This window comes from Acomys russatus, chromosome 32 (assembly GCF_903995435.1).
Source record: "Acomys russatus chromosome 32, mAcoRus1.1, whole genome shotgun sequence".
Taxonomy (NCBI): domain Eukaryota; kingdom Metazoa; phylum Chordata; class Mammalia; order Rodentia; family Muridae; genus Acomys; species Acomys russatus.
Genome location: NC_067168.1, coordinates 2,214,794 through 2,231,797, shown reverse-complemented (window position 1 = coordinate 2,231,797; position 17,004 = coordinate 2,214,794). Strand labels below are relative to the sequence as shown.

Genomic DNA, 17,004 nt, shown 5'->3' with positions numbered 1-17,004 from the left:
CCTGCTATCCTTCCTCTGAGTGCCACCAGGTCTCCCCATTCAGGGGACTGTTATTTCAATCCACCACCAAATTCATGTTCAGTAAATGTTAACTTTAGGACTATCTTTCCTATCATTATTAGGCCTCAGAATCCAGTTCACAAAAGAGAATGAACTCATTAGCATGGCATTGTTCTCTTAAGCAATGGTGAAACTGTTCATGACTGTTAATTAGGAGGAAACATTAGATTTGGTTCTATTAAGGAGGGATTAGCTCATGTGTACATGGAAGGACCATCCAGCACTGCAAAGGAAGAAAAAGAATGAGTTTTCTCTAGTCACCACCACAAATAAACTTGAACATCCCTGTGTTTTTACATCTTTAAGTAAACAGACTCAGACTGTTATTGTTGTTGTTGTTGTTAAGGGCTGTTAACTGAAGAAAAGTTGAATAGACACCTGTTGAATGATTTAACATCCCTTTTCAATTTCATCTAGATACTGTTCAGGTTAAATTGTAGTCATTTGGGATATGATTAATTTGGAATTTTTATTATCAGAATAGTACCACCTTTGCTGACTCCTCTTCCTTTTATACCTCTGTATTGCAACCCTGCATGAGGTCCACATTTTAACTATATTGGTGATAGATCCTCCGGATTACTATTCCTCATGTGACACTAAATTCCTAAGTAATGATTCCCACATTAATAAGAAGCTGCATAACTGAAAGAAATGCACCAGAAGGGCTGGAGAGAGAGAGTAATTGCTTTGAGATTAAGAGTATGTATTACTATTACAGAGGATTTGAGTTCTGTTTCCTGTACTGAGTGTAAGTCTAGTTGCAGGGCATCTGATGCCCTCTGCTGGCCTCTATGGTTACCTGCACTCGTGTGCACATATACAGACCCACAGACATCCACAATCACATATACAACATCACAACATAGACATAATTTTAAAATACAGTAAATTTTAAAAAAGAAGACTTCACTACAAAATTTTTCCCTCAGTGAATTCCTAGATCTGAGAGGAAATTCTAGATTAAAATTTTATTGGCTATAAAAAGATGGCTATTGAAGTCATGGAACAAGGAAACACAGCGTCCTATTTACAGGTACATTACCAAGTTGGGAAGGTTGTTAGTTTCCCTTTTCTGATTTTAGTTTTTTAGAATTTTTCTAATTTATTATTTTACTAAGGGCTTGACAAATAATGAGGAGAAGTGATGCTCAGCCTAAGGTTTTGCCGAGTATGAGGTAAAGAGGAAAGCTGCCATGGTATGAGGGCCCTCTGGTTACCATTATAAGTTTTTCCTGATTTTTAAGGAAATAAACATTGGTTCACCAAATTCTTTGGTTATTCAAGAATCTTCAGTTAGTATTGATTAGGTTCTCCTCCTCTTCTTCTCAGGGTGATGAGAACCGTTTCCTGTGAGTGCACTGCCCATCCATGACTTCACTTGTTGAGTTTGCCCATGGCACTGTATCAAGCCATCCCTTGGCATTTAACGTTGTTAGTGTGTTTATCAGCTACCTCCATTGTGTTCTGTGCACAAATGGGGATGTTGATGCTTGTTTTTAAACTCTATTTATTTGGGGTATCAGAGCCTTTACCTCCCTTCCACCAACCCCTTAACCCTCTATATGAGAAGGAATGTTAGTGGGAATAGGGGGTGCAGACCTCTTTATTTCTCCCAGCTGTTTAGGGTTAATGAGTTCTTTTGGGGCAATACTAGTCTCCACCAATAGCAAACTCAGCAATCATTCTTCTCCAAGCCACTGCCTTGAAACGTTTCTTTCTGTCTATCTCCAAGCCATCGCACTGTCTGTCTCGGGTCTCTCCAAACTGCTACACCCCACACACCACCAATGCATGCCACATCACACTTTCTCTCTCCAGGCTCTCCTGTCTATCTTCCTCAGAGTCCTCAACCACGCCCCTCTCTGTGCCACATGAGGCAGGCTGTTACCAGCTAGCAAAGACCATGCCCCACATGAGACACTTACCATCAGCAGATAAACTCGAGCACAAACTAAAATCCTACACTTGGGATTAAAACAAAAACATATTTACATAGCATAACTGAGTTTAAAAATAAGCCAAGATTTCCATTACATAGGGGGGAAGTAGTGACATGTTGATGTGTTACACAATACTCAGAGTGTCAGAAGTGACCTGTACCTAAGCCATTGGCTGACACCCATCAATGTGGCTCTGCTACACTGAGAAACAGTTCAGAAAAGCCTGGCTCTAGTCTTGGGTACCTGACTTCAACTTTGGAAGTTCTGATCACCCCAAGTGACTGTGCTCACTACATAGAACCAAGTAATGCCATCTAATGATGATGCAGACTTCTCATTAGGCATAGAGAAAAATAGGACCTGAAATCTGTAAGGCCATTTTCAAGTCTGAAACTTCAGACATCAGCAACCTGACAATCTTGTCCTGATGTAATGGTGCTGGGCACCAAAGCCAGCCTAATTCGTGTGGAATTGCAACACTGCCATTCGGCTTCAGTCCACTTTTGAGGAAAGCAGAATGTGGTGCCTTCCAGTTAATCATTCTGATTTCTACCTTGACATCTTGTCAGGTTCTTATTTATAGCCTTCAAGTAGGTGCTCCAGTTATTTATAGCTTTCTGGGGTTTTGGCCTTCAGAAAATCTCCCCTTCAGATAGTATTTCAACATGACATAATTATGAGAATGTCCCACTCACACGAGAAAACTGAATCTTCTATAAATACCAGTGGGTTATAACTATAAAAAGTAAATGGATCCTCATTATTTTGTCCAATTTTACTAGTTAAATTTTAAATTATTTTAATTGTCATATAAAATGTATGCATTTATTGGGTAGGGTATAGTGTTTGAAGTGTATGTAGATTGAAGACTGACAAAATCTAGCTTATTAGGATGTATAATCTCAAATAACTATGAGTTTTTATTTTCATTTTGCAACCTAGCAATAGAACCCATTGACTTATGCAAATTATACAAGTGCTGGACCACTGAGCTGTGTCTGCCACCTCACTTAACAAGAGGTGTAGTCTGGAGATTATTTCCCCCATCTATGCCAGAATTTTTCTGGCTTGATCTTGTGCAGGTATTGTACATGGAACCACAGCTATTGTATGTTTATAAGTACAATCACTATATCATGTCCAGAAGGCAATGTGCTTAATACCAATTTTCTTTGCATAATTTTTCTCTATTCTTGAGACTTTCAGACATTTATACTGTGAAATGCAACATGCTTTACCCAATTTTCTCCTCCAATTCCCCTCCCCCATGCCCTGCCAACTCTGTGAGTTTATTTTTAATAACCCACCAAGCCCAGTAAGTGCTGCCCTTATGCATGATTGTGAGGTATCTAGTGGAATGTGGGGACCCTGTCCACGGCCCATCCTCAAAGAAGAGCAGTTCTCCATCCTTCAGCAGTATCACCAGTAGCTGCCCATTATAGGGCGGGGTCTGGAGACCATCTCCTCATTGATGCAGGAATTTTCTCTGGCCTGATTTTGAGCAGGTCATACGTTGATAACCATAGCTGTTAATGAGTTTGTGGGCACACTCTCCACCAGAAGCAGTGTTTTCTTTCTTTCTTTCTTTCTTTCTTTCTTTCTTTCTTTCTTTCTTCTTTTCTTTCTTTCTTTCTGTCATCAGTGGTTATTTTTAAATTTTTAAAAATTTAGTTTTAATTAACTTTATGACCTGATCACAGCCTCCCTTCCTCTCTTCCAAGTGCCCCCTCACATACCCCTTCTCTTTATTCTCCTCAGAAAATGGGGAGGTACCCCATAGGTACCAGCCAGCCCTGGGACATTAAGTCAGTGCAAGACAAGGCGCATCTTCTCCTACTGAGGCCAAACAAGGCAGCCTAGTTAAGGGGAAAAGACCCAAAGGCAGGCCTCAGAGTCAGAGGGGGCCCCTGCTCCAGCTCCTGGGGACCCACATGAAGACCAAACTGAGCATCTGCTACATATGTTCAGAGGGCCTAGGAACAGCCCAGGTATGCTCTTTGGTTGGTGGTCCAGTCTCTGTAAACCCCCATGGGCACATGTTAGTTGACTCTGTAGGTCTTCTGGTGGAGTCCCTGACCCCTTCAGCTCCCTCAATCAGTCCCCCAACTATTACATAGGACTCCGTGAGCTCTGTCTAGTGTTTGGCTGTGTGTTTCTGCATCTCTTTCCATCAGCATCTGGGTATAGCCTCTCATAGGAGGCTAGGCTCCTGTCTACAAGCACAGCAGAGTAACAATAATAGTGTCAGGGATTGGTTCTCTCCCATGAGATGGGTCTCAGTGTTTCAGTATCTCTTCCCCTTGCATGAATAACTATGACCATAAAGTTGTTGTCACAGAGCTTCAGGAGGCCAAAGTTAATCAGACTTCTGCGCTTCTCCTTTGAGAGTGGACAGAACCTGTCTCTTGCCTCTGATAATAGAACTTACTAAAAAACGCAGAGCAAATCCAGAAGATGAAGAAGAAGGAGGAGGAGGAGGAGGAGAAGGAGAAGGAAGGAAGGAAGGAAGGATGGAAGGACATCTAAACTCACATTTACATTACAAATCAAAGGTCAAAGGTCTAGGGCTTTACGTTGGAATTAAGTTTTCTAATAGGTCTGAATTGAGAAAAGGAGAAAGCCCAGTGGGTAGGCCTGACCCAGTCATGGGAGCCCCTTCCATGCAAGGAACTTTTGGGGAAGCTTCTGAAGCAGGGAAACTCTCCTGCTGGCTTTAGGAATTCAAGCATTTGTAAGTTCTGTAGTGACAGAATGAAGTCTACCAACAAGAGGAGTCTAGGTCCTAGCAAGATGACAATTAATATAACATTACAGGGTGCAAAGGACGCTGGGCTCCTTCCTGTGCTCCGTGCCTCAGCTGTGTTTCTTCAGACGCCAGATAACAGAGAGCAAACTGTGCCCTACCACACATGAACAGTGAGGTGACTGGGCCACATCACTACAATTTGCATTTCTATTTGAAAGGGAGACAGGAAATGGGACAATCTCTGATGGATCCTTCTTTTAGAAATCCTTAAATGCCTCTGGTAACACATCGTCAGAGCCTGACCAGGGCCCATGCCTGCTCTCTGTGCTGTTTCATCCTCCCAGCTCCTGGCCCTTGGTTCTACATCATGACCTTGAGTCGTCTATCCTACTCCATAACACTGACTCATTGTTACAGACTTAAGATTTGGCTTGCTTGTTTTTACTGCCAGCTGGCAAGACAAAGGTCTATCATGTTTTATTTCGTTATGTTATCTATTGTAGACTTAGTTCCTTTCAGTTCAAACTCCATATGTTTATTCCAAATATCTTTGGACACTTCGCTAGATAAAAACAGCATTCAATGCCTCTGAGATGGGTCCCTCTCTTATGTTCAAAGTCAAAGAGCAATGTGAGGATGCACTGAAGATACTTATAAACCATACCACACACACTGACGATTCTGAACCGCTCAGAGCTGTTCTTTAGAGACAGATTCTTTATAAGGTCTTATAACTTTTACAACCACATAGTTAATCACCTTGGATGTGCCATGCTCCCTAGAGAGCCCTGCACTCTGAAGGGACCGAGGAAGAAAATGTATAATTTTTTAGAGCCGAGGGAAATCTTGACATCCATATATTTTTCTGAATTCTACTTAGAAAAATGAGTGGTTTTGCCTTTCAGCTGATCTCTCCCTATAATTCCACACAGCTGTGACAAAGTCAGCAGCTTACCCAGGATTTCCATATCTGCACTGTTCTGTGCTGTCCACACAAACTGCCAGAGACAACATTTTCCCACTTCCACTAAATGACAGGTATCAGCTTTGTCTAGCCAAAAAATAAAAATAAAATTAATTATTTCACCAATGATCCTGCTTCTTCCAGGAAGTCTGATTCCATTCACCTTCTCCTGGAAACCCCTTGTCTGCCTACTTCCACTCAGCCTCTAGCCAACCCGTGTTTTAAGCCTTGTCACATTATTTACAGTATGCTGCCAGTATCATGCTTGGTTTGAGTTAATATATTGAATTATAATGCACCATAAAAAGGCAATGGTTTAAAAATGTAGCTTACTTTTGTCCATAGATCTACATAATTTTCAGAGGAGTGTGGTGAATGCCAGCTTTCCTGCATGTGGCTCTGGCTTGTGTTACTGGGCTGAGACGTCAGTCCAGTGTCTAGTGCAGTATCTTCAGAGGAATAGCAAGTGACACCTGTCAGCTGGGCTCTGACAGTTCTCCATGTGACCTCTTGCAGATTCCATAAATGTCCTCACAGCAGGATGGCTTGCTGTAAGAACAGAGGTTCCACGCTGCCAGTTTCTTAAGATTTTGGCCTACGCACAGACCACCCTCTGCCATAATCTATTGGGTCACAGTCAGAAAGCATTTTTCCAATGAATGGTTTGTATGTAAAACCATCATTAACTTTGCGAACTTAACTTTTGTGAGCACCTTTCCCAAAAACATAAAGCCAATTAAATCTTCCTTTATTTATGTCAACATCCTACCAAGTAAGTACTCAACATTTGCTCTCTTACCATGTTTGGGACACTCCTAAATTAGATACCTCCAGATTTGGTGTTTAGTGCTTTAGTGTCAGGGAACAACCTCAAATCCTTGCATGGTCAAAGGACTGGGGGGGGGGGTGGGAGCCCCTTAAGTCCTCTTCCATAAAGGAATGAATAGCATTTATGAGGGCTCTACCCTCACAATCTAATTTTTGACATTTATGAAGGCTCTACCCTTATAATCTAATTTTCACCATACTTATCTATTCATTTATTCAAACACTCATTCATTTATTATTTGCACATATTTGTGCTGACATGCACATGCCACTTGTGTGTGTGGATGTCACAGGACAATTTTCAGGAGTCCACTGTCTCCCTCCTCCACATGAGTCCTGGGCATGGGCCTTGGGGTACTAGAGAAGATTTCAGCACAACATTAGGAAAAGTGTGGAAACCTGGCTGCCTTGAGAATTCTCATCACACCTTCCCAGGCCTAAATGGTAGTAGGCAAGTCGGGAGTTAACTCAGCAGGCTCAGTGTCAGTCACCTGCTCATCATAACAGGAATGTAATGTTCCTCTTACATTGTGCCAGAACCTTCTCTAGTTTATCCAGCTCATGACTGTCATTCTTCCTGTGCTGGCTACTTTTACGTCACCTTGTCAAAAAGAGATAAGAGCAAAAAAGATCTTAGAGGAGGGAACTTCAAATGAGGAACTTCCTCCATAAGACCCAGCTGTAGGCAAGCCTGGAGGGCATTTTCCTCATCCGTGATTGCTGTGGAAGAGCCCAGCCCATTGAAGGTGGTGCCACTCCTGGGCTGGGGGTCCTGGCTCCTATAAGACAACAGGCTGAGCAAGCCCTGGGGAGCAAGCCAGTCAGCAATGCTCCTCCACAGCCTCTGCATCGGTTTCTGCCTTCAAGTTCCTGTACTGTTGTGAGTTCCTGCCTGCCTTCCTCTGAGGATGAACTGTGCTATGGAAGAGGAAGTGAAGTAAGCCCTCAGTTCCCCAAGTTGCTTTTGGTCTTTGTGTTTCATCCCAGCAATAGAAACCCTAACTAAGGCACTTTCTTTGTTTTTTTTGTTTTTTTTTGTTGTTGTTGTTGTTTTGTTTTGTTTTGTTTTGTTTTTTCTTTTTCTTTTTTAAAAAGATACTTGTATGTGTGAATGTTTTGTCTGCATATATGTCTACATACCACATAAAGAAATTACACTAGAAGGCCAAAAGAGGCCATTGGATTCCCTGGAACAGACGTTTGTCAGCGGGCACAAGCAGCCAGTCCTCTTAATCACTGAGCCTATCGACAGCCCCTATGTGGTCATTTTGTTGCTCTCAGTCAGTAGCACTGAGCAATTTGCGAATGTCAATGGTTGTTCCTAGTGAGTATTAATCTGAAGAATAACATTTTATTCAATGGTGTAACATTGTAGCATGCAGGGAGCTGTGTATTTGCTACATCAATAGTCAGCAAGGTGTTCTGCTACTAACTCCTACAACCGGGGCTTGTATGTATCTGGAACCTCTCCAGGTATAAGGGCGAAATCAAAGACTTTTGTTGTCATGACAGAATGCAAAAGGTAACGAATGTCTGGTGGGCTGTGGCATTCTGCAGAAATGGCAACACACCGCCCCCCCTTGTCTTTGAGATGAGGGCTCTTTTTGACTGACTCTACAGTGGGCTACTGGTGGGCTCTTCTTTGCTTGAAAAAAGTGTGAAGACTTCATAAGAACAGTGGCGTGTATATAGCCCCACGTTCCTTGCAGTAGTTTCAGTTACTCTGGTTTAATAGGCCTGCCTCAAGGGCTGGAAGAGCCACTGTATTTCAGCATGCATCCAGGTGATTGAGATGTAGCCAGCCAGTGCTTCGGGCTTAGAAAAGCATTGGCCAACAGCAGTTTCTAATGTAGGTTTGTTTTATGACTCAAGATGTTTCTGCCCAGGATCTAACTCATAGCTTCCCAAAAACATGTCTAGTGTTGGATGTTAAAATTCATCTTTGACACAGACCGGGAAATTCAGAATGTTAACTCTATCCTAGCTGTCCCAGAAGGCTAGGAGGCTACTGCTTTGTCTATGGTAGAGAAAAACTGAGATTTCTCCCACAGAATGCTAAGGGCTTCCCAAACATATGATGGAGACCTGCCTAGTTAAGGGAGCCCAGGCCTCCCACTTCATTAAGCACAGATGCCCACCTCTCTCCCATTAATGGGTAGAGTTTAAGTAACTTACCACATGCCCATAAAATCTAGGCGAGGAGGAAAGCAGCCTTGACAGTGGCATCAAAGATTAACAGCAACAGAACCTTTGAAGTAGGTAGATCAAAGGTGAAGACGCCGAGAGTGATTTAAGGAAGAGATGTGCTGATCATGCCGAAGGCAAAAAGAGAAGCCAAGGGCAACCAGACAGCCTTCAAGTAAGGTCCTGCTTTTGGAGTTTTAAGGTAACACAGGGAGACGTTCCTTAAGCAGCACCGCTGAGAGCTATTTTACTAATGTACTCAGGATGCTCTCTCTCCAGATGATGAGTGAGAAAAGAACAAAAACTGATGCTGGGTACCACAACGAGAGCAAAGCTGCTATTTTCTGGGATTTTCATGTTCAGTGTCTCTAGAATTTTGTTCATATGACTGCAGAATGGGGAAGAGCAGTTTTGCTATTGGTGAACAACATACTGAGGCTACTAGTGTAATATATACATATATATGTAAATGTATGCATATATATACATATATGTAAATGTATGCATATATATACATATATATGTGTGTGTATATATAATTTGACTTTTTGAAAATTTTAGCTGTACTATCAACTTTGAAAAAAAAAGTGTACCATGTTGAGTTGGCTTTGTTTAAAAATTAATGCCTACACTGGCCTAAAATATTTTCCCAATTTGTACGGGGTGACACACTATTAGCTCTGTTAAGTCCTATCTATGTGGGTTTGGTTACAGAAAGTCAAAAATAATTCTCTAAATAATGGAGAAACACTGGTACTCCTGTTTATCAACTGCTCTCCAAATTCTCAGTCGTTCTATTAGGAAACGCTGTAGTATGACTCCTTGTGGGCCAGTAAACAAACTAGGACAACTTCATGGGAAGAAGAGTGATAACAGGGTCTCTTCTAAACACTGAATTCACAGTCTGGTTTTCTAGCTTTTCTGACCTTACATGACCCCTGATGAACCATTGTGAATAGCACAGAAGTAACAGTAGATGTTGTCTGTGTGGATATTTCCAGGACTGACGTGTGGTAGAGAGCAAAGGAAAGGTTCGGTCCTGTGGGATCAGCCAAGAGCTGCTGGGCAGCACTGAGAAGCGAGGACAAAATCTGCTTCGGGTTCTACATTGATTTTAGCTTTGGCATCTTTTCCTCTTTTGTGGTGTTTGTGGAAAGTCTCCATAGTTTCACTTAAAATGCAGGAGTCTGGATTCTACTCTGACTCTGAGCTGACCCAGAGTGGCCCCTACCCTTCTCTGCTCTGGTGACCAAGGGACTGGCCATCAGGTTAAAACACCTCAGCGATTCCCTTCTGCTCATGCCTTTCTGGCCCTGGCAGAAGCCTCCATGGGGGCACTTCTATCCTCCTGTGTCAGCTGCAGTCACCTCTTCAAACTGAAAGCAGAAATTCAGGTCGTTTTGCTTAAGTGTAATTAAGACATTATTAGTCTTTTAGGGGGTCCCAAGATGAGTGATCTTAATGCCATGGTAGACACAGCTGTGTTGTCCCACTGTGTTTGGGTGAACAGAGCGGGAAGTCCATGAAGAGCCACGGAGTGGAACCTGGGATGGCCTGGATCTTCTTCCCATACAGTCCTGATCCAGTTTCTTGTGCTCCTCAAAGCTGAGCACAATTAAATCAGCATTAGTGGGAAAAGCAAAGGAAAAGCTCGTGGCAATACAGAAAATGCAGACTAGTCACGTAGTAGGGCTCTGGCACAACAGGGTGTGGATGTTAAGTGGGGACGAGTAGGGACACTCTAAAACCGGGAGAAAAACCCAAATGGAAATGAACTAGCAGCCCTGGCTGTGCTTATAACTCTCAAATTGCTGATGAGTGCCCAATGCCAACGACAGTCAAGAACTTAGAAGAGGTGCGGGGATTTCACACAGGCGCCAATAACTTTGCTTACTGAAATATTTACTTACTCAAGATACGAAACTCAGAAAAGTTAGCCTGGTATTTTCAGTATGCAGAAATTGTCGTTGTATCTATAAACCATATAACTAGGATTTAAGCTAAAACTAAGAAGGACCAAGGAAGGCTGTACATTTTCATGTGTTACCTGTGTGATTTTTGTTTTGTTTCCAGACAAGAACAGGAAGCTGATATTATGCTAGCTCCCGGTTCCCATATTGTTAGACTGTAGGTAATATAAGCCTTTCATATTTGGAAATAGTTGAAGACCTTGCAAATGAAAACATTGGTTTGAAATTCAGTACATCAGCCACAGTCTCCATGTTTTAGGCATACTCAAAAGCAAGCAGGAAAGTGGAGAACGCCCTGTGTTGATGACTAAAGCATTAGCGGAGGGACACTGAGGCTGACAATGGGCTGGGAGAAGTAGGCTGTCCCTGTGGCTGACTTGAAGAGCGTATGTGGCTTTCACTGTTTGGTCTTGACTTGGGAACAAGGGAAGTCTTTCCAAGGATCTTCAGCCACTGACCAAAGTTTAACTAGCCTGGTCAGTTGCCACAGAGGCTGCAGTTTGGCTGTCTGGAGTTATCGCCACAGACCATGGGTCAGAGTTCTGTTGTATGAGGTCTCGTCAGTGCATATTCCATCTTCAAGGCTGACAAGTGTTTTATTTTCACTTGAAATGAGTTGAGAAGATAGCCCTCTTGTGCAGCATTTGGAGACAGAAAAGATAATGGACAGAGAGGGAAAGTCAGCACGCTTGCAAGAGAAAGTCAAGAAGGCTGCCTGCATAGATGTCAGCACCATCACGGGTTGCCTTGGAGACAGAAGGACACTTGAGACGTCTTCAGTCTGGGCTAAATGGAGACTAGGATAAATGCTCTCCTTTTTTCCTAGCCAATAAATTGCCCACCTTGGTCTTCATGGGGCTCTTAGATGCCCAAGTGTCTGAAACTTCTTGCCCTATTTCTTAAGCCAATTACAGAGTTCCTATTTTTAACCAGCAAAGTGCTCGAACTAAGATTTATTTATCTTGGGAGTTAAACAACCATATCAGGAGGAGGAGAAGTTGCAAACAGATTATGAAACAGCTATATAGTGACTGGTTTTATATTGATTTCTCTTCCTATGTTTTTTTTTTTTTTTTTTTTTTTTTGCATATTGAAACTTTTTTTTTTTTCAAATATCCGGGTTTACTCTGTATTATTTTATTCCCTTTGTTGTCCTGATCTTTCAGATTCTCAGAATAGGTATAACTTGTTATCAAAGCCTTTCACTCTGCTAAATTGTTAAGCTTCGCTGTTGCTTAGCTGTCTTGAGCTTGGGTACTTCACTGTCCCCTTCGCAGGACTCACCCACACTTGCGCACACAAATTCTGTATGTTGTGTTTGGAGACACAATAGCTTTGCTTTACCTAAAGATGATCCGTATCCATGGGTTCCTCTGTTCTCCCTTCCTGTTACCAAGCTAAGTGTACGTGGGGGGCTGTATCTTCACATCAGTGAGAATGGTGATCAGGAGATGACTCAGCGAAACATAGCTAACATGTATGCCTTGGTAAACATTAAAATATAAACACACATAGCCATTTAGCACAGGATGGCTAAACTTCTGGTCCCAACAGAAAACATAGTGATAAATACAGAATAGACTGAGCTGAGCCCATGTCACATCCAATGCACAATTTCCATTAGAGTTTTCTTGAGCCACAAACAGGTTTCCAGATATTCTGGACACAGCAACATGACAGAAAAAGTAGTCATAGATTTCATATGTCTATCTGTCTTGTATTTTTGAGTCGAAATTGTTTCCCTGTACATTTTTTTTTTGTCGAAATTTAACAAGTAAATGTAAAATAGGCACTCTAAGAAAGATATCCAGTAAAATAAATGAGGGTAACTTTCCTGCTTGTTGAAAAGAATTGTATATATTGAAAATTAGTTTACCTATAAAACATTTGCCATCACTTGTATATACCTTAACCTCAAAGTGAGTTCAGACCATCTCAGGCCATGTTCTGCCTTCTAGAGGTGACCCTGAATCTAGCGCTTTCTCAGAAAAATGGGAATAGGGCTTCCTCAAGACCCAGCTATTCCACTCCTTGGAATATACCCAGAAAATGCTCCACCACACAACAAGGACATACACTCAACCATGTTCATAGCAGCCTTATTCATAATAGCCAGAACCTGGAAGCAGCCTAAATGTCCCTCAGTTGAAAAATGGAAAACGAAGCTGTAGTACATTTACACTATGGAATACTACTCAGCTATTAAAAACAAGGAAATCCCGAAATTTGTGGACAAATGGATGGAACTAGAAACAATCATACTGAGTGAGTTAACCCAGAAGCAGAAAGACTCACATGGTATATACTCACTTATAATTGGGCACTATCCCAAAAGGTGTGTCCTATGAAAGTCTTCACTTACCAGGGGATTAGGATAGATGTGAGGACATCCCACTGGGACTCTAGGTAAGAGAAATATAGGAGATAGGGAAATAGAAGGACCCAGAGGGTCTTAGAAACCTACAAGAAGAACATCGTAACGGGTGGATCAGGGCCCGGGGGGGGAGGGTCTGCTCAAACTATTGCACTAACCAAGGATAATACAATAGTAAACATTGAACCTCTACTCTGATCTAGCCAATAGACAGGACATTCTCCACAGTTATGTGGAGAGTGAGGACTAACTCTTGACATGAACTCTGGTGCCCCATGTTTGATGACCTCCCCTTGGTGTGGAGACTTAGTGGCACTCAAAGAAAGAATAAGCAGGCTACCAAGATGAGACTTGATAGCCTATGACCATAAAGTGGGGGAGGAGATCCCCCCCCCCCGGTCATAGACCTAGGGGAGGGTTATAGGGTGAAAGTGGGAGGGAAGGAGAAACAGGAAGATACAAGTGATGGGATAACAATTGAGATGTAATCTGAATAAATTAATTAAATAAAAAAAATTTAAAGAATTTTGAATTAAAAAAAGACTTAAATAAAAGTAGTTTAAGCAAAAGCAGAAAAGGGTAGATTTCAAAAATGAAGGTAATCAGATAAAGTTGTGGGAAGGATTCGGATTACAGACAAAGCACGTAGCAGGTTTAACTGTAGGGTTTTTCATGGTGGTTTTGTAACCAGGTAGCCTTGAGTTTCTTAAACCTAATACCATCATGCCTTTGAACAAAATATTTAGGCTTGATAAATATCTCACTCCCTCTCTCTCCTCTCTTCTCTCTTTCCCTCTCTTCCTCTTCCCTACCTTCCCCTATCTCTCTGCCCTCTCTTGACCCTCCCTCCCTCCCTCCCTCTCTTTTTCCTCCCTCCTCCCCTCACTCTCTCCTTTCTCTCTCCTTCTCTCTTCCTTCCTCCCTTCCCCCTTTCTCTCCTTCCCTCCCCCCTCTCTCTTCTACTCTCCACCCGTGTCCCCCATCTCACCCACACACACCTTAATACACACAAGCTTTGATATCTATCCATGAGAGAAGTCATATTAGAAGGAATAGTTTCCATAATCATTTCTAAGGTGATGGGCTTGTAGCCTTCAGAGGGAGGAATTACCTCCCAGAGCCAAATAGAAGGGCACTTGAGACGTCTTCAGTCCGGGCTAAATGGAGGCTAGGATAAGTGCTCTTCTTTTTCCTAGCCAATACACTGCCCACCTTGGTCTTCATGAGGATCTTAGATGCCCAAGTGTCTGAAACTCTTGGAAGCTAGACACTAAACAACTATGAGGTTAGGAAGAAGAGGCTGGCTGCTGGCTTCCTCCTCCTCAATGAAGAGCGGCGACATGAGCACCATCGCTTGCTCCTCACATGACCTGCACATGTTTTCAGAACTGTTTCTCTGATCGTCTTGTGGACAGAACAGCATGTGGAACTGAAGCCTCCCTGTTTAACCTCTTTCCCCTGTTGCTTACCTTGTGAACAGAGCAAGAAGCAGGATGTCCCTCGGGAAGACCAAGGACCAACTACCAAGAACCTGGACTTCTGGCCACAGCTGATTACCCTGATGGTCACTATTATTGATGAGGATAAAACCGCCTACACCCCTGTTCTCAATCAGTAAGTACACTGGCTGTAGATGTTGACAGCGTTCATTCTAACATTTAAAATGTATTACCTAATTTTACATATTATCTGTATTCTAGTGATAGTGAAAGTTTTTTTAATCAAACCATAGAAATACTCTTATCAGTGATAATAAGCATTTTTATTTAAACTTCAAAAACAGTCATAGGGGAGGGGAATAATGGGAAAATGGGGGTGGGGGGCGAGAAATGGGAGGATACAAGGGATGGGATAAACATTGAGATGTAACAAGAATAAATTAATAAAATATATATATATATATATATAATTCACAATAAAAAAAACAATTGAGTTGTAAGCTGAATAAATTAATACAACTTAAAAAAAAAAGTATAGTTGTTTGTCTGCGGAGTTATATATTTCCTAGGACTTGACTTTTATTTTGTTTAATGCAGAAGAGTTCTTGTGTCTTCCTTTTTATCATCTTAACAATGGCACAGATCCAGACTTACTGTGGAGATCTGGGTTTGTTATCTTTAATTGTTTTTACTAACCAAGACAGTCTGAATCATATTTTATGTTAAGTTCAATTATAATTTCAAGTACAAGAAAACTAAAGTATTCAATATTCAAGTATCACCCCCCCTTTTTTTTTTTTTATTTTGTCTCTTAGCTACCCATCTATTAAATTTTTATTTTTAAAAAGACTTAAATTGTATATACTCACTTATATCTGCATACTAGCCCAAGGGGCATGTTCCACGAAAGCCTTTACTTACCAGGAAACTGGGACAGAGAGGAGGACATCCTATTGGTACTCTAGATGAGAGAAGCATGGGAGAATGGCAAAGTAGAAGGATCCAGAGGGTCCTAAAAACCTACAAGTAGAACATTATGATAGGCAGATTTGGGCCCAGGGGTCCCACTCAAACTAAGGCACCAGCCAAGGACAATACAGGCGGTAAACTTTAAACCCCAACTAGGGCTTGAGGAAGAAACCACCAGTGGACATATTCTTAAAGAAAGCATACCCCCTGCCTCCTGCTACCCCTCCCCCCGCTACCCCTTCCCCCACCAGTACAGCTATCAACTGCTGTGGTAGTTCCTTGGCTAGCCATGGGGCTTTGGGAACTCCTTTCCTCTCCATGCTGGAATTTTTAGCTGCTTTGGTCTTACACAGGCCTTGTGCAAGGTAACCAGTGCTGCCATGAGGTCATGGGTACAAAAGTCATGGCATGTCAACAAGATAGCATTTCAAAGCATCCCTCCCCATCCTCCAGCTCTTAATCTTCCTGGCCCCTCTTCCAGGATCCATTAGCCTTGCAGCTTGTGGCTCCTATAAATGTCCCAACTCCAGGTAACCCCTCACAGTGGCGTTCTCACCACTTGGAACTGGGAAGCACCTCTGCTCTAACCACTACCCCTTGCAGCAAGAAGCTTCTCTGACCAAGGCTGGGGGCATCACAGTGTACAGATATGAAGACAAGTATTTAAAAGGCAGTTGACAACATGAACATGTAGAAAAATAATAGATTTTCTCCTAGGGCCTGTGCCTTTCCTAGTCACGGGTTTTAACCATGTTTATAAAAGCAGGCATGAAATCCCTCCTGTGGAACACTCAAGAGAATGTTGCCACTATTGCGCTAGGGGCATATCTTGCCTAGAAGGTCAATATCATAGCAGTGTTGGATATGACCTCCCAGCATTATAAAAACTGGCTAGCAGGGAGTTTCCTGGTCAGTTCAAGATTTATTTCTCTGTGTTCCACAACTGAAGTGTGTGATGCCTTAATAACAGGACCTTAATATCTATAAGTTGACCATCTCTTTCATGCCTCGGATTCCTCCTATTTCTAAACAAAGTCTTTCACACGCAATAGCTAGAGTATCTACTGTCCCTTTTTGCTGTTTCTTCTTTGTTCTCCAAATCTATCCCTTGTTCTCATCTTTTTCTTTGTAATGCCAGAAGATTTGGAAAATGTCCAACTGTAGAGAACTGGCCCCTTAATTCTCTCCTGTTAGCACGCCCTCACTGTGGCTCCTCCGTTTAGCTTCTGTGCTGGTTACATTTGTTGCTAATTTGATATAAGCTGAGTCATCTTGGAAGAAGAAACCTCAGCTGAGAAAATGTCTCCATCACACTGGCCTATAGGCAAGTCTGCGGGGTGTTTCCTTGATTAATTATTGATGTAGGAGGGCCCATCTCACTGTAGGTGGTACCAGCCCTGGGCAAGTGGTCCTCAATTGTGTAAGAAAGCAGGCCGAGCCAGCAATGGAAAGCAAGGTAGCAAAGAGCATTTTTCCATGGCTTCTACTTCAGTTCCTGCCTTGGTTTCCCTCAGTGCTGAACTACAA

At 42.2% G+C, this 17,004-nt stretch overlaps 1 protein-coding gene across 1 annotated transcript in view; it reads left to right on the top strand.

The window, feature by feature from the left end:
• Unc13c (unc-13 homolog C) overlaps positions 1-17,004 on the top strand; it is a 426,680-nt gene that overhangs the window by 263,503 nt on the left and 146,173 nt on the right. The window contains 1 exon segment of the mRNA XM_051140226.1: positions 14,550-14,683. Coding sequence (XP_050996183.1) covers positions 14,550-14,683 — 134 coding nt within the window.